Source organism: Mesocricetus auratus, unplaced genomic scaffold (assembly GCF_017639785.1).
Source record: "Mesocricetus auratus isolate SY011 unplaced genomic scaffold, BCM_Maur_2.0 Super-Scaffold_100008, whole genome shotgun sequence".
NCBI classification, from domain to species: domain Eukaryota; kingdom Metazoa; phylum Chordata; class Mammalia; order Rodentia; family Cricetidae; genus Mesocricetus; species Mesocricetus auratus.
Genome location: NW_024429192.1, coordinates 87351429 through 87374002, shown reverse-complemented (window position 1 = coordinate 87374002; position 22574 = coordinate 87351429). Strand labels below are relative to the sequence as shown.

Below are 22574 nucleotides of genomic sequence, written 5' to 3'. Positions count from 1 at the left end.
CTTCACTATCACCATTGACATTTTTGTGGACTGTGTGACTACTACAACGTAGAGGCCATTATATCCTGTGTGTAAGACAGTGCAATCTATGAGTTGATGTCCAGGGTGTCTTGGAAACAGAAATTAGACAATAAATAAATGAGAGCACAAAGAGAGGATTGTGGGCCTAACTCCTACTATTTTTGGAAAGGGATCAGACCGTGGCTGGATAGTCTCCCTTTTAGTGAACCTAGAACCTTATGCTCAACAAGTTCTCTGCCACTGAGATACATTCCCCAGAACTTTAAATATCTTCCTGCATAGGACTGATCTTCATGAGAGATTGAGTATTTGTAATGAGATATGATTGAACTGTCCACTTAGAGAAGAGTCATGTCCATAGCCTAAAATATGCTGCTAAGTTTAAAAAGAACAGGTTAGGGCTGGAAAGCTGACTCAGTGAGAAAGAGCACTGGCTGCTCTTCCAGAGGATCCGGGTACACTCCCGAGCCCCTGCACCGTGGCTCCCAGCAACCTCTAATTCCAGTTCCTGAAATCTGAAGCCCTTCCCTGACCTCCACAGTCACTGGCATGCATGTCCACATAGCTACCCTCACCATAAATAAATAATAAGTCTTTAGAAAAATCACAAAAATTTATTTATAGATTTTGGCTATTTATACTCTAGCTTCCTAAGGGCAAAGGTCATGCTGCCCATCAGCCAATGCTCACTAATATTGGCTAAAAATTTAAATATTTTGTTAGTTCCTAATAGAAATCTATTTAACAAAAAGAAATATGATGTTGACAATTAGTCTTTGGAAGGAGCCTGGAGTGTTGGAACAAACCAGTAACATTAGCCTGTGGGGTGGGGGAGGTTGGAGGCAGTAGGATTAGGAGTTCAAGGTCATTCTCAGCCTTGAACAGTAAGCTTGAGGCTAGCCTGGGCTATGGGAGATCCTGTCTCAGAAAATTAAGCAAACAAAGACACTACATCTCAAACAAGCAAAGTAAAACAAAGGCATCAGTCCTTGGAGTCAAAGAAAAAAATGTTTCAGTTGAAACAGAGGATATAATATGGTTTCTGGTCACAACAAATCAACTTTAGCCAACAGATGGTCACCCAGGAGAAAGGAATCACAAACTTTAAAGAATAATTGGCAGAAATCTTGGCACCTCAGAACCAACATTGGCCAAAGTTGTAAAATACCAAGCAACACCAATTGTTTGAATGTTCATCTCTGTGGGATTTTTTTTCATTTATGAAAAAGTAAAGGCCAATTTTGTTTTTGTTTTTCTAGACAGGGTTTCTCTGTAGCTTTTGAGCCTGCGCTGGAACTCGCTCTGTAGACGAGGCTGGCTTTGAATTCACAAAGATCCACGTGCCTCTGCCTCCCAAGTACTGGCATTAAAGGTGTGTGCCACCACTGCTTGGTGTAAAAACCAAATTTTAGCCTATCATTTCTCCAGGGAGAGGGGAAAGAGGAAAAGAAGGAAGTCTTAGAGAATTTATTTTTGCCAATTTTGTTTTTTCCAAAACAAAATTATTACATACTTAATTCTTTGTGAAGACCATGAGATTAGATTTTCCTACAAGTCCAGATCTCAGGATGCATATTCCAATTCAAACACAGATAGAAGTGGTGCAATTGAGTGGCCATAGCAGCAACTTTACTGTGAGTTAGCTCATAACTGACAGTGGACAGTGATGATCAGGATTTCCTAGGGACAGCTCATGAGAACTCCTGCTCCAGCATGAGAAACACCCACTTAGAATCAAATATGTGGTGAGGTTGTCAGCCTCCCTACAGTGATAACAGGCATTATCAGAGAGCTTTACTTACAGAGACTGAAGTTGTTTGAGACTTCCAAACTGGCTCTTGTGGACATACAGAAGAGGATTGGACGACAGGTTCCTTTTTTTTACCATTAGAGGAAGGGGAGGGAGGATAAGTATGGCTGTTATTATTATTTTGGAAGGTTAAGATGTTGCCAGTTAAATCTGATGACGAGGCAGGGAACTTACAGTTTTTGGAGAAGATGAAGGTCGCTGAAAATGTGGGCTGGTAGTTTTGTTATCATATTGCTAGACAGGTCCCTGTTGATGACAGTGAAAACCAAAATAAATAGCATGGGCATCTCTCCTCACAGTTAACATCTTCCCACTTGATGCAAGAAAAAATATGAATCCAGTTTGACCAGGCTGCGAACTTGTGACACAACAATACCTCGTGAGTCAGCTGAGTTTTGTTTTTCCATCACTGGCAGACCTTGTGGCATCATGCTCATCCAGTTCCAGCCTGGAATTTCCGCTCACCCCTTTGCCAATACATTCTGGCTCTGAGATGCCTGATTAGTTTCCTGTCTAAAGCACACTCAGTTCACATCTCCCACCCACATGTCTGTGATTCCCACATATTCCACAGATGCTTGCCCAGCTAATCTTTTTGAGGTCAAGACTTGCATCTCCTATTTATTTTGCATTCCATCTAAATGAGTGGTAGCCACTCACTATCTACTCAGACAATCGTGAGTGGATACGTTTGTATATCTTAAATTCGTCTTTTCCCTCTTGTGACTGGGGATTGAACCTAGGACCTGGTGCATGCTGGTCAAGTGCTCTGCCACTGGGCTGATCCCCTAGTGGTTTGACTACAAACAAATATAGCTCTGTCTTGCACACAAAATTGAATATATCTAATGGAACCCAATCTAGAGAGAGCCATAGGGTAGTGACTCTAGAGAACGTGGCAAAGAGCTCTGCTTCAGTTGTAGACACAGATCTGGGGACAGTCTAAAATATCTTTCTAAGTAGAGATGATTTTAAACCTGTGTACAATTGCCTGATTAAGTGTAAAGTAAAATGTCTTTTAGAAATGTGTTTTGCCTGTATATGTGCCTACCATGTAGGTGTAGTACTAATTACCACCAGGAGAGGACATCAGATCCCCCCAGGACTGGAATTTCAGATAGTCTTGGGCTGCCATGAGGGTGCTGGGAACCCAACACGGGTCCTCTGGAAGAGCAGCCAATGTTCTTAACTGCTGAGCCATCTCTACAGCCCCAAAGTATAAGATCTTAACTATTATTATTGAGAAGTTGATAGACATGGGGGAGCTAAATATAACTATAAAGGTTTTCCCCTAAGGAAGTTGACTTCTAAGTGAGAGCCAGGGTTATTATGGTATGGATGTGACCCACTGCACAGTGGTTCATGAAGGGGAGGCGTGGTCTTTCATGGTGAGGGGTGGTTAGGCCTCAATGTGTACACCTCAGAAAATACTGACGTGATTTAGTGAGATCCCAGGTAGTTTGTGTACAAGTTAAAAAAGAAATCTCACTGCAGACTATCTGTTTGACATCCAGTATTACCATGTGACCCCCTGTGCACACCCTTATTATGATACTTTCACCAGAAAATGGACAAATGCAGCTATATGATAAGACAAGGAAGAAACAGTAAGAAAAGATGAATGACAAGGGGTGGAGCCATCGGTCTTGGTGATGGAAATTAGGGAGTGGCTGACAAAGCCTAAGGATTGGATTCTTTGATTTAGTAAAGGAAGAATAACTTTTAACGTGATGTTAGAGAAACCCATGCTTGGGGTTGGGTATCATCTTCAGGAATCCACAAATGATTCAGCATGGGTAGAAGACAGAAAGGATGGGGGGAGATACAGAGGAAGTGCACTGGGAATGGCTCATGGACACAGGATGTGAGGGTCACACACAAGCTTCAAGGTCTTATTTAGTGCAGTTCAAGCATTGGAATCACTGAGGATGCATCTAGAGATGTCACATTCTGGGGACCCACCCTAATGCTGGCAACCTGCATTGAACCAGTCTCCTCTGTGATGAGGACACGGGAGAACACAGCAGGTGAAGGGACAGAATGACAGCTATCCAGAAGCAGGGTTAAGAGAGGGAGGTGAGGAGGGGTTGTCTACACAGGCCAGGTGAGAGTAAGCCCTCAGAAACTCTAGCAGGACTCAGGGACTGAGAAAAGTTAGCATCAGGGCAGAGCAGAAGGCTAGGAATCGGACTTCAGAGCTTGCTGTTTATGGGGAGCAATTATCATTAAGATGGAGAATTCTGAGGCAAGCCTAACTTCTGGTGGCCTGAGCAGAAACACCGGAGAGCTGAGGAATGCACACAGTGGATCCGGATCCCAGCCTGATGGGATTCAGCCCGCTCAGAAACTGCCAGCTTCGAAGTCCCATTCTCCACCTACAGGACAGGTGAGGCGAGGGTCTAGCCTACTCAGAGTTTGCTAAGATCCTGATACAAGGACAGCCTCCATCCAGGCAAGAGGAAAGCCACAGGGTATTGGACCTCCTCCCACCCACTGGAAAGGAACCGTGGTCACATACACACCAGGGGAGGAAGAGACTCCTTCTGCACCCACAGGAAGAAATGATGGGAAGGAGACAATACAAAAACACACCCACCAACAGAGAAACCAATATGACACCGCCAGAAACCAGAGAATCTATACCCGCAAGACCTGAACAGTCCATTACAGAAGAAGCAGATGAGAAAGACCTTAAAAACAACTTCATGAAAATGATAGAGGCACTCAAAAAAGATATGAGAAAATCCCTTAAAGACATGGGAGAGAAAAAAACCAAAAACTACAAGAAATGGAGGAAAAACAATCTAAAAATGTAACAATTTCAAGAAATGGAAGAAAAGACAAACCAAAAACTTCAACAAATGCAAGAAAGAGAGGAAAAGACAAAGCAAAAATTACAAGAAACTATTCAGATAGTGCAAGGTTTGAAAGCTGAAATAGAGACAATTAAAAAAAAACACAGTCTGAAGGAATGCTGGAAATAGAAAAGCTGGGAAAATGGTCAGGTACTACAGATATAAGCTTAACCAACAGAATACAAGAGATGGAAGACAGAATCTCAGGTGTTGAAGATACACTAGGGGAAACAGATTCATCAACCAAAGAAAATCTTAAGTCCAACAAATCCCTAACACAAAATATCCAGGAAATATAGGACACTGTGAAAAGACCAAACCTAAGAATAATAAGTATAGAAGAAGGTGAAGAAATCCACCTCAAAGGGGCAGAAAACATATTCAACAAAATCACAGAAGAAAACTTTCCAAACTTAAAGAAAGACATGCCAATAAAAGTACAAGAAGCCTACAGAACACCAAATAGAGTGGACCACAAAAGGAAATCCCCTCGCCACACAATAATAAAAACCCTGAACATACAGAATAAAGAAAGAATATTAAGAGCAGCAAAGGAAAAAAGCCAAGTAACATACAAAGGCAAACCTATCAGAATCACACCTGACTTCTCCATGGAAACTCTGAAAGCCAGAAGGTCCTGGATAGATATTCTACCAACACTAAGAGACCACGGATGCCAGCCCAGACTGTTATACCCAGCAAAGCGTTCAATCACTATAGATGGAGAAAACAAGATATTCCATTACACAACCAGATTTAAACAATATGTATTCACTAACCCAGCCCTACAGGAAGTTCTGGAAGGAAAACCCCAACCCAAGGGAGTTAACTACAACCAGAAAAACATAGGCAATAGATAATCCCACCTTACCAACAGCCAAAAGAAAAGAGGTAGAAATCCACATATAATTCTACCACCATCAACTATTCCAAAACAAACAAGAATGAGCAATCAATGTTCATTAATATTCCTCAATATTAGTGGTCTTAACTTGCCCATAAAGAGACACATGGTAACTGAATGGATTTGAAGTCAGAACCCATCCTTCTGCTGTATACAAGAAACACACCTCAGCCTCAAAGACAGTTATTACATCAGAGTTAAGGGTTAGGAAAATATTTTCCAATCAAATGAACCCAAGAAACAAGTGGGGGTAGCAATCCTAATATCTAACAAATTAGATTTAAAAATAAAATCAATCAAAGGAGATGAAGGAGGGCACTTAATACTCATCACAAGAGAAATCTACCAAGCTGAAGTTTCAATTTTGAACATCTTGCCCCAAATACAAAGGCACCCATGTTCATAAAAGAAACATTACTAAAACTCAAATCACATATAAAGCCCAACACACTTATAGTGGGAGACTTCAACACCACACTCTCACCTCTAGACAGGACTACCAGACAGAAACTTAACAAAGAGGCAAAGGAACTAATAGAAGCTATGACCAAATTGGAATTAATAGGCATCTATACAACATTCCACCCAAATAAAAAAGAATATACCTTCTTCTCAGTGCCACATGGAACCTTCTCAAAAATCGACCATATCAAGCCTCAACAGGAACAAAAAATTTGAATAACTTCATGCACCTTATCAGACCATCATGCGTTAAAATTAGAATTCAACAACACAAATTGCAGAAACCCTACAAATTCATGGAAGTTGAGTAATGAACAATTGCACCATTCCTGGGTCAATGAAGAAATATAAAAAAAAAGAAATTAAGGAATTCCTAGAATTCAATGAGAATGAGGACACAACGTACCCAACCTTTTGGGACACTTTGAAAGCAGTGCTACGAGGGAAGTTCATAGTACTAAGTGCCCACATGAAGAAACTGAAGAATAGTTACTCTAGAGAATTAACAGCACAACTGAAAGCTCTAGAACACAAAGAAGCAAACTCACCCAGGAAAAGTAGATGCCAGGAAATAATCAAATTGAGGGCTGAAATCAATAAAACAGAAACTAGGAAAACAATACAAAAAATCAATGTAACCAAGAGTTGGTTCTTTGAGAAAATCAACAAGATAGACAAACCTTTATCCAAACTTACCAAATGACAGAGTGTGAACATGCAAATTAAAAAAATCAGAAATGAAAAGGGGGGACATAACAACAGACACTGAGGAAATCCACAGAATCATCAGGTCATACTTTGAAAACCTGTACTTCACACAATTTAAAAATCTAAAGGAAATGAATACTTTTCTGGATAGATATCACTTGCCAAAATGAAATCAAGAACAGATAAGCAATTTAAATAGACCTATAACCCCTAAGGATATAGAAGCAGTCATCAAAAGTCTCCCAACCAAAAACAAGCCCAGGGCCAGATGGCCTCAGTGCAGAATTCTACCAAAGAACAGCTTATAACAATTCTTCTCAAAGTATTCCATGCAATAGAAGCAGAAGGGCCTTTGCCAAACTCTTTCTACGAGGCTTCCATAACCTTGATACCCGAGCCACACAAAGACACAACTAAGAAAGAGAACTTCAGACCAATATCCCTCATAAGCATTAATGCAAAAATACTCAATAAAATGCTGGCAAATCAGATCCAAGAACACATCAGAAAACTCATCCACCATGATCAAGTAGGCTTCATCCCAGGCATGCAGGGTTGGTTCAACATCTGAAAATCCATCAATGTAATCTACCATATAAGCAAGCTGAGAAACAAAAATCACATAATCATCTCACTGGATGCTGAAAAAGCCTTTGACAAAATCCAGCACCCCTTCATGATAAAGGTCTTGGAGAGATCTGGGATAACAGGCACTTACCTCAACATAATAAAAGCTATTTACAGCAAACCAACAGCCAACATCAAACTAACTGTACAGAAACTCAACGCACTTCCTCTAAGATCAAGGGGACACAAGGGCTGTCCCCTCTCTCCATACCTCTTCAATATTATATTTGACGTTCTAGCTAGAGCAATACTAAAACAAAAGGAGATCAAGGGGATACAAATTGGAAAGGAAGAGGTCAGACTTTCACTATTTGCAGATGATATGAAAGTTTCATAAGTGACCAGAACCTCTACCAGGGAACTCCTGCGGCTGATAAATACTTTCAGCAAAGTGGCAGGATGCAAGATCAACTCAAGAAAATCAGTAGCCCTACTATATACAGACGATAAAAGGACTGAGAAAGAAATCAGAGAAACATCACCCTTTACAATAGCCACAAACAATATAAAATACCTTGGGGTAATGCTAACAAAACAAGTGAAAGACCTGTATAGCAAGAACTTTGAGTCTTTAAAGAAAGAAACTAAAGACGACACCAGAAAGTGGAAAATCTCTCATGCTCTTGGAAAGGTAGGATCAACACAGTAAAAAATGCAATCTTACCAAAAGCAATATGCAGATTTAACACAATCCCCATTAAAATCCCAGCACAATTCTTCACTGACCTTGAAAGAACAATAATCAACTTTGTATGGAAAAACAAAAGACCCAGGATAGCCAAAAAACCTTATTCAACAAAGCAACATCTGGAGGCATTACCATCACTGACTTCAAGCTCTATTATAGAGCTGTAGTCCTGAAAACAACTTGGTATTGGCACAAAAATAGACAGGTAGGCCAATGGAATCGAATTGAACACCCTGATATTAACCCATACATGTATGAACATCTGGTTTTCGACAAAGAAGCTAAAAATATACAATGGAAAAAAGAAAGCATCTTTCACAAATGGTGGTGGCATAACTGGGTGCTGGCATGTAGAAGAATGTGGATAGATCCATGTTTATCGCCATGCACAAAACTTAAGTCCAAATGGACCAAAGTCCTCAACATAAATCCAGCCACACTGAACCTGTTAGAAGAGAAAGTGGGAGGCACCCTTGAATGAATTGGTACAGGAGACAGCTTCCTGAGCTCAACTCCATTAGCACAGATGGTAAGATTGACAATTAATAAACGCGACCTCCTGAAACTGAGAAGCTTCTGTAAGGCAAAGGACACAGTCAGTAAGACAAAAAGGCAACCCAGAGATTGGGAAAAGATATTCACTAACCCCACATCTGACAGAGGGCTGATCTCCAAAATTTACAAAGAACTCAAGAAGCAAGTCTCCAAAACACCAAAGGATCCAGTCAAAAGGTAGGGTACAGAACTAAATAGAGAATTCTCAGTAGAGGAGTCTAAAATGGCTGAGAGACACTTGAGAAAGTGCTCAACATCCCTAGCCATCTGGGAAATGCAAATCAAAACAACTCTGAGATATCATCTCAATCCTGTCAGAATGGCTAAAATAGAAAACTCCAATGGCAGTTTATGCTGGAGAGGATGTGGAGAAAGGGGAACACTCCTCCACTGCTGATAGGAATGCCAACTTGCACAGCCACTTTGGAAATCAGTGTGGAGATTCCTCAGGAAAATGGGAATCAGTCTACCACAAGACCCAGCAATTCCACTCTTAGGCATATATGCAAAAGATGTACACTCATACAATAAAGACATCTGCTCAACTATGTTCATCACAGCATTATTTGTAATAACCAGAACCTGGAAGTAACCAACATGACCTTCAGCTGAAGAGTGGATAGAGAAAATGTGGCACATTTACACAACGGAGTACTATTCAGCGGGAAAAAACAATGGAATCTTTAAATTTGCAGGCAAATGGATGGCACTAGAAGAAACCATCCTGAGTGAGGTAACCCAGTCGCAAAAAGAGAAACATGGTATGTACTCACTCATTTATGGATTTTGGACATGAATCAGGGGAGTGCCAGCCTACAATCCCACTGCCAGAGAGTATAGGAAACAGAACTTTCATCCAGCGACTAATGAAAGCAGAGGCAGATACCCACAGACAAACACTGAACTGAACTCCTGGAATCCAGTGTCAGAAAGAGAGAACTGATGGGCAAAGGAGTTAAGAGTGGGCTGGTTTAACCCACAGAAACAGTTGACCTGAACAAGGGGGAGCTCTTGGACTCCAGATTGATGGCTGTGTGGAAAGCATGGGATTGACCCAGACCCCCTGAATGTGGGTGTCAGTGAGGAGGCCTAGGTAATCTATGGGGCTTTGGGTAGTATTTATCCCTGGCATACAAATAGACTTTGAGTGTCTATGCCACAATATGGGATGCTCTCTCAGCCGGGACTCTTGGGGGAGGGCCTAGGCCCTGCCCTGGATGAAATGACAGTCACTGGAGATCCACCATGGAGGGCTTCACACTCCCTGGGGATCAGAGTGGAGATTGGGTGGGGGACTAGGGGACCTGGTGGGGAGAGTGGGGAAGAAGGGGAGGGAGAGGGTGCTGGGATTGACATGTGAAACAAGATTGTTTCTAACCTAAATAAAAAATAATAATAATAAAATAGGAATTCATATCTTGCTTAAAATTTTAAAACAATAAAAAACATTACTGTTACTGGTTTTAAAATGTGATAACATTTCTTCTAATATATAATGGAACTAAAATTGGCATGTTCTGGTGAGGACTTGGGAATGGAAAGCATTAGGAAAGAATGTTGATTCTATTTGATGTAATTCTTTTTAAATTAATTTGTATTTAAATAAAAAATAATCTTATTTTACACACCAATCCAAGTTTCCTCTCCCTCCTGTCCTCCTATTCCTCCCACCGACACCCCTTGGTGGTGTAATTCTTGAAGTACTGTTTGAATTTCAAGTCACAGGCTATGTTTACTTGTTTAATGTATTAACATCACTGAAAAAAAGATGGAGAATTCTAGCTAGAATGACCACATTTGCAGAAAATTGTTGTTTAGCATTCCACATGGTGGACTGCAGCCAAGTAAACCATGATTCCCATGGTGGCACAGTGTTTGCTGAGACCAAGAGAGTGCCCAGGAAGGACAGAGACAGGGTATGTACACACACACACACACACACACACACACACATGCATGCACACAAGTGCACATACACGCATGCGCACAGGCACACACATCCACCCCCCACCCATACACACACACACACACACACACACACACACACACACAGACACACACACACACACTGCACCATCCCAGGCACCTGCCTCCAGTTTCTGTAATCAACATCCACATTCCTTCACCAGACCTGACCAGAAGTGAGCCACCAGGAGAGTCACTGCTGAATGAACCATCTGCAGCAGTTTGTCACAAAATTTTTAGTTTAAGAATGGAGCATTGTCTATACAAGTCACTTTAGACATTTCTGAATTTTATTTATAATACTCATTAATTTTATGGAATTATTAAAATTATTTTTAAAACGCCTTTATTGGGTTATTATCCCCAGTCCTCCAGAGCCAAGAATAATACATGGAGGAAGAGTTGCTTAAGTCATCAATAGCCCTTTTAATGTCCCCATCATCAGTATGAGTTCTTTATCCTACTTGCCATCGTGTGTCATATCACAGACTTAATTTTAACTTCCAATGACTCAGTTATGCGGGCAGCAGTGAATTCATGGCTAAACAGACATGTTCTAAGTCTTAAAGCTATAAAACATGTGTTTGGACAGACAGAATTATGTGAGGTGTCTGCAAACTTTTCCATGAACCTGTCTTCATTGTAGACATGTCTCCTTGCCTCACCAGCTACAGAAGTCACGACCTCTTGGGAACACTGAGAGCAGTCATCCTTCTGGCCAGATTAAATCAACTAGCAACACAGCAATCATGTCTGGCTTCATCAAGCTTCCATTGAGAGTTAGAAAAATACTTTCCACGTGTTTGAGGCCATGGAATGCTCACCCAGTCCCTAACACACATAGACATGAAATTGAACCAAGGAAAATAGGCAGAGAAAGCAGGGCAGGCTGCCTCCCTGTCAGTCCCAGCATATGATTTTTAACTGCTCTCTAGTTCAGGATCATGTGGGGTTCCTTAATTGGTTTTTAATATCTAATAGTCTATAGACGTTTTCTTGTACCATTTGGAAAGACAGTTCCCTTGTCATCTTGATCAACCATATTCTTCCCAGTAGACCAGGCTACTTACAGTTCTCCTAAATTTTTTAATGAAGAAAATGTCATCTCTGGAACAAAACCAATTTGATTTCTAGGCAGAAACCTGCAAAACATGGTGAGAGTTAGCACTGGGAGTTTTAGTCTGAGGTCACAATCAGGTCCTGCTGGAAGACACCACTGCTCCAGGTGCCTTTAATAAACTTCCTTTGAGGACTCTACGGGAGCCATGGGCCAGGCAAGACCTTCTCCCTGGGAAAAGTCGTACCCATGTCCCTTAGGAAGTACTGTTGGGTGCAGTTCCGGACACCCAGTGTAGTCTGGTTTCTGATCATGTTTATAAGTGTCTCTTTTTAAATTCTGGCCCCCTATTTTTCCTCTAGTCATCCGTTTAATCAGCAAGCATTGCTGCATGCTTAATAGTTCCAGAAAACCCTCACATACACCAGTTGTGTTTCTTAGCTTGCCAATGCAAATGTGCCAATTGGCCAATTCATCCTCTTTCCCACCCCCAGGACAGGCACAAGCAGCAATCAGAATTGCCAGTCAGACGCTTTGGCCAATCAGAATGCATTAGATTGCTCCCACTTTCTTGATGGTGTGTGTGTGTGTGTGTGTGTGTGTGTGTGTGTGTGTGTGTGTGTGTAGACCTAGCTTGATGAGTCTAGCCACTTTCACGTAAAGAACTCCACTTCAAGGTAAATAAATATACCCCCTGCCCCCGCCCCCGCCCCTTCCACTATTGACCCTTCACATCAAGGCTGGAGACAAGCAGTACTTTGAAATCCATGGCCAGCATTTTCCTTGACTTTCCCCAGTTACAGGGCTCCTCTGGTACTGGAGTGCGGTGTACTTACAGCACAGTGAGCGAGTCGCACGTAAGGAAGGTGGAGTTCGTTAGGTACTTTATTTCATTGTTTGCCAGATCCCTGAAAGCCACGGAGGGAAAACACTTCAAATACCTTTGGATAAACCATCTGCTTAGGGGTGTTTTTAGTTGGTAGGATAGTTCTGAATTTTGTCTTTCCTTCATTCTATTTTTGTGTGTGTGTGCCATATATCTTTCCTAACTTTTGTGGTATTTCTATAATTAACGTTATGTTTCCTTCTTCTTTCCAACTGATACTAAAACTTAAAAACAAAAACACAAAAACCAGCCGGGTGTTGGTGGCGCACACCTTTAATCCCAGCACTCGGGAGGCAGAGGCAGGTGGATCTCTGTGAGTTCAAGGCCAGCCTGGTCTACAGAGTAAGTTCCAGGACAGCCTCCAAAGCCACAGAGAAACCCTGTCTTGAAAAAAAAAGAAAAAAACCCCACAAAAACCAAAACCAAAGGGAAGAGCAGCTAACTCTTTGGGATGGGAATTGTCCTCTGGCCTGGACACTATGTTGTTAACTCTAAGTGATGGCTCCAACGGATCTCAGTCATTTGAGTACTTGGTGCTGGTTGGTGGCTGTTTGAGGGTAATTAGGAGGTGTGGTCTTGCTGAAGGAAGTATGTCACTGGAGGTTGGGCACTGAGGTTTCAAAAGACTATTGCCACTTAGAATGTGTCCTCTACTTCCTGTTTGTGGTTCCAGATGTTAGTGCTGAGATGCTCTGGCCACCTGTTCCTGTCACCTAGACATTGGTGTCATAGACTCTAACCCTCTGGAAATGTAAGAACAGTATTTTAACACAGCAACATAAAAGACTAATATAGTATAGTATTGACCAGATTTATCAGCTACCATCGCCTGGGCTGGGACTGCCCTACTTGGCCAGGGGAGCATTCCTGCAGAGTTGCCATCATTATCTCCTATTCAACAGATGAGCCAGGCATCTGGGATAATCAAAAATTTAATTTATAGCTCTCCATACAGTGCTAGGTGGCAGAAGAACCTTTCCCAGTCAGATGTTTCTGAAGCCCAGACACTTATGCCTTTGTGGCAATTTGGACCATTGTCCCACTTCCCTCTCAGTGTCAGTCAATGTTTTGGTGAAGGGAAACTCAAGCCAAAGTTGTCTCGCACAGACTGTTTGCCAACCTTAGGACATAAATCTTGGTCTGTGATATCAAAGTGTAGGTCCTTTCTGCACTGCCCCGGGGATGCTAATGCCTAATATAGTGCAACTCTGAGTATGGCAGTGATCCAGTCCCAGAGCCAGGGGAACTTTCGAGATGTGCAGACTCCCAGGCTCCACACTACACCTGCTGCATCAGAAGTCGCTCTTAGCATGCCCTCCTCTTTGAGCTGCTCAGAAATGTCCTTAGAACTCCAAGGAATGCAGAGAGATTGCTTCCTGCCAGCCGGATCCTGGGCTCAGTCAGCATCCTACATGCTCTGGAAATGCCTTCTAGCACCCTCTGGAACTCTCACTTTTGGCAGTGTGGTGAGGCAGGGGTGAGAATAATTAGGCATTTTTACTAGTTTTCCTAATCTCTCTGTCTCTGTCTCTTTGGTCTCTCTGATCTCTGTCTCTCTCTCTCTCTGTCTCTCTCTCTCTGTCTTCCTCTGTCTCTCTGTCTCTGTGTGTGTGTGTTTCTCTCTCTCTCTCTCTCTCTCTCTCTCTCTCTGTGTGTGTGTGTGTGTGTGTGTGTGTGTGTGTGTGTGTGTGTGTGTTCTAACCATGTAGCTCTGGCTGGCCTAGAACACTATGCACACAGGTTGACCTTGAGCTCACAGAGATGGATCTTCCTCTGCCTCCTGAGTGTTAGGATTAAAGGCGTGTGCCACCATGCCTGGTCTCTGTCTTTTTGAGGCAGAGCTTTGCTGTGCAACCTGGTCAGGCCGTTGAGATCCATCTGCCCCCTCTCTCTTCTGTTTGTTTCCCAGTATGTAAATGAATGTGTTTAATTGCTAAGCATTTTTGAGACTAGGTCTCATGGATCCCAGGTTGGTCTCAGACTCTGTGGAACTGAGACTGGCCTTGAACTCCTGATCCCTCCTTTCCCACCCTACATGTAGTGTAACCAGAAGATCACACCCTTCTAGCATCCTCAGGTAGCCCATTGGCCTCGAACTCACTATGCAGCTGAGGAAGGCCTTGATCGTCTGATCCTCCTGCCTCCTGCCCCCTGAGTGATGGGATTTCAGGTGCGAGCTACAGAAACTTACGTCTAACTTTTGATGAGTTTTATTCTCATAGTTTTTAGAGCATCATTTCTGTTGTTTTTAATAGTAGCACACTTACATAAAACCTCTTTTGCTTACGGTCCTTTTAGTGAAAGTTATATAAATAAATACATAGAAATTAGAGTCAGCAAATCAAACCCACCCTCATTCAGAAGGTGAAGGCTGAGATACTGACGTTTATATCACTTTACAGGGGCACAGCCACCTAATTTGACCACAAGAAGAGCTATGGGGAGTGATGTATATTTTTGATGACTACGGCATCTTTGGGTTGCTGGAGGAAATCAGGAGGTGTATGCAGCAGGCAATCATGGGTGGTGGAAAAGTCATGAAACTCCTAAGCAGGTAGTAGTTATGAGGCAAGAAAGTGGGAGTGGCTTAGTGCTTCTATGTAAGGTTTTACTGATCACCTATCATGAGGTGGTTGTGGTATAAGTCCTGATAGGACATGCTAGACTCCTGTGAGGGACAGTGGAAACACATAGACATCTACTCAAGTTGACGTGTCTGGAGACAGCATCCGGAGGTGATATTTCAGTGGACATTGGAAGGGATGAAGAAGAAAGACTTTCCAGTCTTCGAGAAGTTCAAGAGCTTAGAGATGCGTTTAGAATTGTAATTGTGGTTTACTGTGTCTAGACAGAAGGGCATGTGGAGGAAAGTGGGGTTAAAACGAACAGATGGGCAAGGCGTGGACAGTGCAAGCCTTTTGTGTAGTACAATGTGGTGGCTTTGAAATGTCCCTTCTCAGTGTTGGTTGCTGTTTATCAGTTTGGTCAGACCAAGCAAGAGAAGACAGATCAAGGTAAAGCAGACTCATGGGACTAGGCCCAGTATTAAAAGAAAGAGTGGAAAATGTTGTGTTGGGGGATGAGTACAGGTTTGTGGGAGAAGGCTGAACATGACCGTACACCTTCGGGGACACTCTGAGGACATTTTTGTTTACTTTAGTTTTTAAAGATTCATTTATTTTTATGTAACATGTAGGACTGTCTTGCCTATATTCATGTCTGTGTAGCATATGGCCAGTGCCTGTGGAGTACAGAAGAGGGCACCAGATCCCCTGGAACTGGAGTTACAAGTGGTGTGAGCTGCTGTGTGGGTGCTGGGACTTGAACCAGTGACCTCTGGAAGAGCAGCCAGTGCTCTTAACCACTGAGATATCTCTTCAGTCCCCTTTCTTTTGGAGACAGAGAACTCACTACATAACCAGGCCTGGTTTAAATTCGCAATTCTCCTGCCTCAACCTCCCAAGTGCTGTGTTCCAGCTGTTCTCAAAAGGTATTTTATCATTTTATCTCACAAGGTTGTGGAAGGTCATTTTTATGCAAGGGTATACTATACTTTAAGCACATCCACCCAGTCCCCTGCTAACCTTCACTCCCCTCACAAGGTCTTTAAAAATAGGAAGCAACAATTAGCTTTTGGTTTGGGAGAGACATCTTAGATGAATTTGAAAGATACTTCTGAATTAAATTTATGGCTAACTTCCTTAATCCTAGCATGCAACAACCTCAGTCCCTAACAAATACTCACATCCAGTTGAGGTGAGGCATCTGGGCACACAGACGTTCAGGAAGGACCTCTAGCTGGTTATTCACCATGGATCTCCACACAGAGAAAATGGCAATTAGATACAAAATGATTATGCCACATCAAAGAGAGCAGTTTTGCTCCTCTACAATTTTGAAAATTGTCTGCTATAATTTATATCTAAGGATGAAGTCTTTGTATATAACTACGCCTTCTAAATAGTGCTTAAGTATATGTATGGCAAGGTCTAAGGGGCAGGTACTGTCAATCTATGGCTATGTGTGTATGCTGCACATTCTTAAACAAATCATTGCTCAGTTTAATTTTAAGAGGTAAAGCTAAAGCAAGTAGCAGACAGTAACTGTGAAGTTCATGATCGTTTTCCTTGTGTACTGCAAACTTGTAATGATTTCCAGCACCATTAGTTCTCAAAATGTTGTCTCAGGGATGCATTAATCATTTATAGCATTAAAAAAACTATACGGGAAAGCACATTAAATCTGAGATGTGACAGCAAGGGGAATTATTGAGAGCAAACAGTTCATGAACATGTTAAAAGACATGATTAATGTATATACTGCAGTCCCTTTGATAAATGGACCAGTCATGATGTTGGATCGCCCTGTAAGGAACGCGGAAACCCCCTGCCTGTCAATCGTCCTAGGATATTAACAGTGCAAGCACAATTCTGAAAATATCTCTGTCTGTAGGATCCAGATTTTGAATTTTCATTGCTTGTCTCTGGGGAAAAGCATATTTTCTCTATTGGAAATGGAGTTAGAGGCTGGAAAGATGGCTCAGTAGTTAAGAGCACTGGCTGCTTTTGCAGAGGACCCTGGTTCAGTTGCCAGCATCAATATGGCAGTACACAACCTCCTATAACTGTAGTTCTAAGGGTTTTCATGCCTTCTTCTGGGCACTGCATGCACATGGTGCACAGAAGACAGGCAGGCAAAAATACTCATATACACAAAAATAAAAAGGAACAACTCTTTAAAAAATGGAGCTGGAACTATGTTCCTATGAGATTCTATTATACTTCATTCAGTTTAACTAGGATGTCAAGAAATAAAAACAACTCTTGTTCAGCCACTGCCAATAGCAACATGACTTGGTGTTTTAGGAAATGATAGGAGATAAATAGCTTTGAGCAGGAATCTTAGGCCTTTGACTTAGCAACAGTAACTATGGCCTGAAGTTCAGCAAAGACGGGCTTGATGTTTTTGGTTTGAAGCACCTTCACAAAGGCTTCTGTTTCCTAGGCAGGGGTACCAGAAGAGAGATAGATACTTACAAGAAGAACAAGGAGTTTAATCCAGTAAAGGACCTCTGTGAGATGCTGGTGATTGGATTGTCATCTAAAATTCTGACAAGACACATCAAAATATTTCCAATGTTAGATATTCATGAAATAAACCCGTGGAAAATATAAAAGGGCCAGGAGAAACCAATGCCTGACTCACTCCTTTCTCATGGGGCATGGGTGTCTTTGCTCTCATTCTAGGAGGGAGGGGTTCTGTTTGCTCCAAGTTCCTGCAGCTCTTCTCCCAGCGCTTACCCAGCAGGAACTGATCTCTCTCTCTCTCTCTCTCTCTCTCTCTCTCTCTCTCTCTCTCTCTCTCTCTCTCTCTCTCTCTCTCTCTCTGGCTATGGCTACTGGTGGGTCCGCCATGCTCCTTTTTTAAAAAAGGACTCAAAGTTTAGGTAGGCAGGGGAAGAGGAGGTGGATCTGGGAGGAGCGAGAGGAGGGATGAATAAGATCAAGATACACTGTATGAAATTCACAAAGAATTAAAATCATAGATTTTTAGAAATAGAAAAATTAGCGCATGAAAAAAATGACCCATCTAGCCAGTCACTAAGGAAGTGCATTTCCTAATTTTTTCTAACTGATCTGTAAAGGCATTCAAATTGTTCATAGTAGTTCCTTAGAAATAACCCATTCTCGCCGGGCGTTGGTGGCGCACACCTTTAATCCCAGCACTCGGGAGGCAGAGGCAGGCGGATCTCTGTGAGTTCGAGGCCAGCCTGGTCTACAAAGTGAGTTCCAGGACAGCCTCCAAAGCTACAGAGAAACCCTGTCTCGAAAAACCAAAAAAAAGAAAAGAAAAAAAAAGAAATAACCCATTCTCCCTCTCATAGCAGCCATCAATTACCAACAGCTGCTCAGTGGGGTGGGGCTTCATGCCACCTCCCCCTTTCACTCTGGGATATTTTGCCTGGCTGGAGCTTGCCCAAGTTTTGCCCCCTCCCTCTCCTCAGTTTTCCTTGTTTCCTTCCTCCTTTCCTTTCAAGGGCTATGCACATGTTTTTGAGGACCAAGTGTGACAACATGTATAGAGCACCAACAGGTACTTGTGGCCCTTTAACAAATGCTGCCTTGTGCCTTTCAAAAAGAAGAAATGACAGTGTAAGTTCTTAGAAAGCCATATTTTAAAATTTTAGTTTTGTTTCATATGCCTAGTGCTCACAGAAGCTGTGTATCAAATGCCCTGGAGTTGGAGTTATTGACAGCTGTGAGCAACCATGTGGGTGCTGGAAACTGATCCTAGCTCCTCTGCAAGAGCAGTCAGTGCTCTTAACTGCTGAGCCAAGCCATTTTTTTTAGCCCTGAAATCATGATTTTTTTAAAATCTCGTAAGGTCTGTGCAAATGAACAAACTGACCTGAGCACATTTCCTGAGCACATTTGTAAGGAAGGGAACTCATGTCACTCAGTCAAGTCACGGTTTGAAACTGTGTTTAGAAGGCGAAGGGAAATAGGCACCTTTGAGACCTGGTGTCGCCTTGCATTCTCAGAAGTCCGTGGTATGTAGGATCAGGAGCAGGGGGTTACAGGAGCACCTAGCATGTGACAGGAGCTCTGCCCTGGGCACTTCATGCTTGTTACGTGACAATGCTCATAACGGGCCTTGTAAAGAAGGAGTCTTTATGGCGGAGGCCTGGCATGATAAGGAAGTTGGCTGGAGCATTAAGGCCAGGACCAGGCTCCCACTAGGTCTAGATGGAGCTGAAGCACTGAACTTTCCCCAAGCCAGTCAATGAACGAGACAACACAGAGTCTTCCACAGCTCTTTGCTTACTGTGCCAAGGAAAACACAAGCAGCTGGTGAGAGTTGCATGGAGCTGTTGGCTCAGAGGGGGTGAGGAAATGTCAGGTGTTACTAGATTCTACCTTTCTCTGGATGCCCTGGGGACCAGAGTAAGCCCTGAACTGCTTGCTCCCTAACTCAAAGGTTTCTAACAGAGGGCGATTCTACCCTCCCAGGGACACTGGCAATGTCTGGAGATATTTTGCTGTTGTCACAACTTAGAGGAGAGGCCTCCTGAAATGCATGGGACACACTGTCTTCTCTGCTTTGAGCAAAGAATTATACAAGTCAAGATGTCAATAGTGCTGGGGTCGAGGACTTTCTGTTCTTGGTGACCCTGGATGGCTGCCTGGCTTGGCAAGATTGTCATTGGATGCCGAGGTTCCCCTGTAATAACATGGCCAGGTGTCTTTTCCATGAAACCACCCCCTGACCTACTCGGGTCTGAATTGCTTGAGCAAAATGCATCCGGTTGTGTGAGTCAGGAACATAATAAAGCAGAGACATCCCAGCCTGGAAACTATCCAAGCATTGTTGTAAATCATTGAGACCAGGAGCATTTGTAGGAGCGAGAGGAGCCAAGATACTTACAGCCAAGTGAGGTGATGCAAGTCTTTGAATGTCCCAGGCCTGAGAGCTGTAATGCAGTTATGGCTAAGATATCTGCAAACAGTATGGGTGAGTTCGTTAGGCAAACTCCACACCCCAGGCAGCCACACACAATTAGACAGATTCGATTTTGAAGTCTGGGTACCTGCTTCTACAAGCATGTTCTGAAGGAGCAGAAGCAGGGGTTGGAGAGACCAGGAGGTACCTAGAACTACAAGCCCAAGTTGGGTCACACTGTGACTAGGACAAGCAACGTGGCCAAGAACAACATTGGTGGGTATTACATTAGGTTGGATAGAAAGAAAGACAACTAAATATGTAGGGCAATTCTTACTTCTATCCTTTTTTGGTCATATTCTTAGTACGTTACTATTTTAAGAAGTGTATATTCCGTGAGCGATGGTAGGAGAAAAGTAAAATACTGAGATGCTAAGGAAGTGATTGAACAGCAAGAAGACAATATTAAAGAGAGAAACTTTGGGTAATTACTTATTCTTGTACAATGAAGAATTTGGGTGCTTTTTGTGGTACAGAGATGAAACTCAGGGCCTCTCATCTCACATGTTAGGCAAGTGCTCTGAGCTACACCCCAGCCTTAATATGAATACCTTATAGTCTTTTAAGATTTCTTCTACCCCCAACACCCTGATTCCACCTTTGTAGTCTTTTCTTCAAATGATACCCACACTATGCTTATGAAGAAGTTACTCACAGTATCTGTAGATTATATAATCCAAAAAATGCCTTCCTGGATATGTGTGTGATGCAATTGTGCTGGAGGTATCTGTAGGAACAAGGAGGGAAAGTCATGTGACTGCGGTATGAAAGTTAGGTGATTTCGGTATGCAGGCTTTCAGCTTAAATCGCTGTGTTACAAGCTTTTCCCTTTTTCTACTTAAAGGCAGTAGATGGCATGGATTATAAAGCACAAAGTTTTAATCATATGTTACAGGGAGACACAGTGGCTACAAAGCAGACAAGGTATGCAACAAGGGTTGGCCATCTGTGATCTGGACCACCGAAGTCTAATGGTGTGTGTGTGTGTGTGTGTGTGTGTGTGTGTGTGTGTGTGTTCTCATGAACAAAGGAGGAGCCCTTTGAGTCTTTGCTAGATGTAAAGCAAGAAGCAAGAGAATCAGCCACGAGCTCAGGATCCCAGCAGTTGCTGAACTCTGGCCGCCACGCTATGTCAACTTTCAGGCCTGTGAGTCACAAAACTTCGAAACACAGAATTGATTCAATAGCAGCAGTAACAACACTGTCAAGGGTTCAATGGAAAAAGCATACACTTTCTGCTCTCATTATGCAATAGGAAGTTAGCCTGAATCTGTACCTTCTGAAGTTAGCTGAGGCAAGAAACAGCCATACTAATAGTAGTGACTACTATGTAAGTGGGTTTTGTTTTTGATGTGTGTATGTGTGTGTGTTATTCTAAGGCTTGAACCCAGAGCCTTGTGTAGGCAAGTGCTTTACTACTGAATTATACTGCCAATCACTGCTCCATCTATGGTTTTGATGTCACTGGTTTCCACTTGAATTGATCCTTACAATGTCATACAAGGCTGTGCTAATTGTCACGGTGTTTCTGTAAAACCATGGGCAGACCATGTATGTGGTTGGTGTCTAACTAGACTTTGAATTTTATCCTGCTGCAATTATTCCCTATCAGAACATTCCAACTCTGGTAGTTTGAATATAATTAGCCCCCATAAACTCACAGGGAGTGGACTAGTGGGAGGTGTGGCCTTGTTGAAGGAAGTGTGCCAATGTGGGGACAGGCTTTGAGGTCTCTTTTGCTTAAGCTTTGTTTCAGTGTCAGACACTTCTGTTGCCTTTTGATCATGATGTAACCAGCACCGTGTCTGCCTGTATGCCGCCATGCTCCCACCATGATGACAATGGGCTAAATCTCTGAAGCAGTAAGCCAGCCTAATTAAATGTTTTCCTTTATAAGAGTTGCCATGGTCATGGTGTCTCTTCACAGCAATAGAACAGGGACTAAGATGCCAACCTTTGCTTAGAGTCATGAGTGTGTTACAAAAATGACAAGAGTTGAATGTCTTTATGCCTCAGGACAGTAAGGTGAAAAGCCAGGACCAGCTTCTAGTTTATTAGTCACCTCAGGGCAAAACCTACCACACTTCCATGCACACTCCCTCTCGGGAAAAGCTGCTGATCCAGGGCACCTGCATCACACCAGTGCCCACCTACAAAGCATCAATCCCAGTGCTGCAAAGGGAACTTGACTGGAAATGTGAGCTCGTGCGTCCTAATCCTTCCCTCTGACCCCGAATGCCCGATTGCTTCTTGCACTATGTCTGTGCGGAGACACGCGCAGCAGAAATCCCTCTTTGAGCTTATGATTATACCATGAATAGGACAGAGGGACATGTACCAGCATCTGTTTGAACATCAGAGGAGTGTTTGGACATAATGAAATAGAATATGGTGAACTGGGTTGCTAAACAAAGGGAAACAAATGAAGCATGTAATATGTTAGTAAAGACCTACTGGAGTCTCTCTTAAATATAAAATCCACTACTCAGTTAGGTCAGTTCCATTTTATTTGAGATGATGTTTAACCCTAGGGGAC

At 42.6% G+C, this 22574-nt stretch overlaps 1 protein-coding gene across 1 annotated transcript in view; it reads right to left on the bottom strand.

The window, feature by feature from the left end:
* Window positions 1–22574, bottom strand: part of Rxfp2 (relaxin family peptide receptor 2) — a 71830-nt gene that overhangs the window by 20248 nt on the left and 29008 nt on the right. The window contains exons 6-13 of the mRNA XM_040751414.1: window positions 20694–20765; window positions 19964–20035; window positions 17575–17646; window positions 16284–16355; window positions 12489–12560; window positions 11666–11737; window positions 2006–2077; window positions 1824–1895 (exon numbers count right to left, since the gene is read on the bottom strand). Coding sequence (XP_040607348.1) covers window positions 1824–1895; window positions 2006–2077; window positions 11666–11737; window positions 12489–12560; window positions 16284–16355; window positions 17575–17646; window positions 19964–20035; window positions 20694–20765 — 576 coding nt within the window. The remainder of the gene's footprint in view (window positions 1–1823; window positions 1896–2005; window positions 2078–11665; window positions 11738–12488; window positions 12561–16283; window positions 16356–17574; window positions 17647–19963; window positions 20036–20693; window positions 20766–22574) is intronic.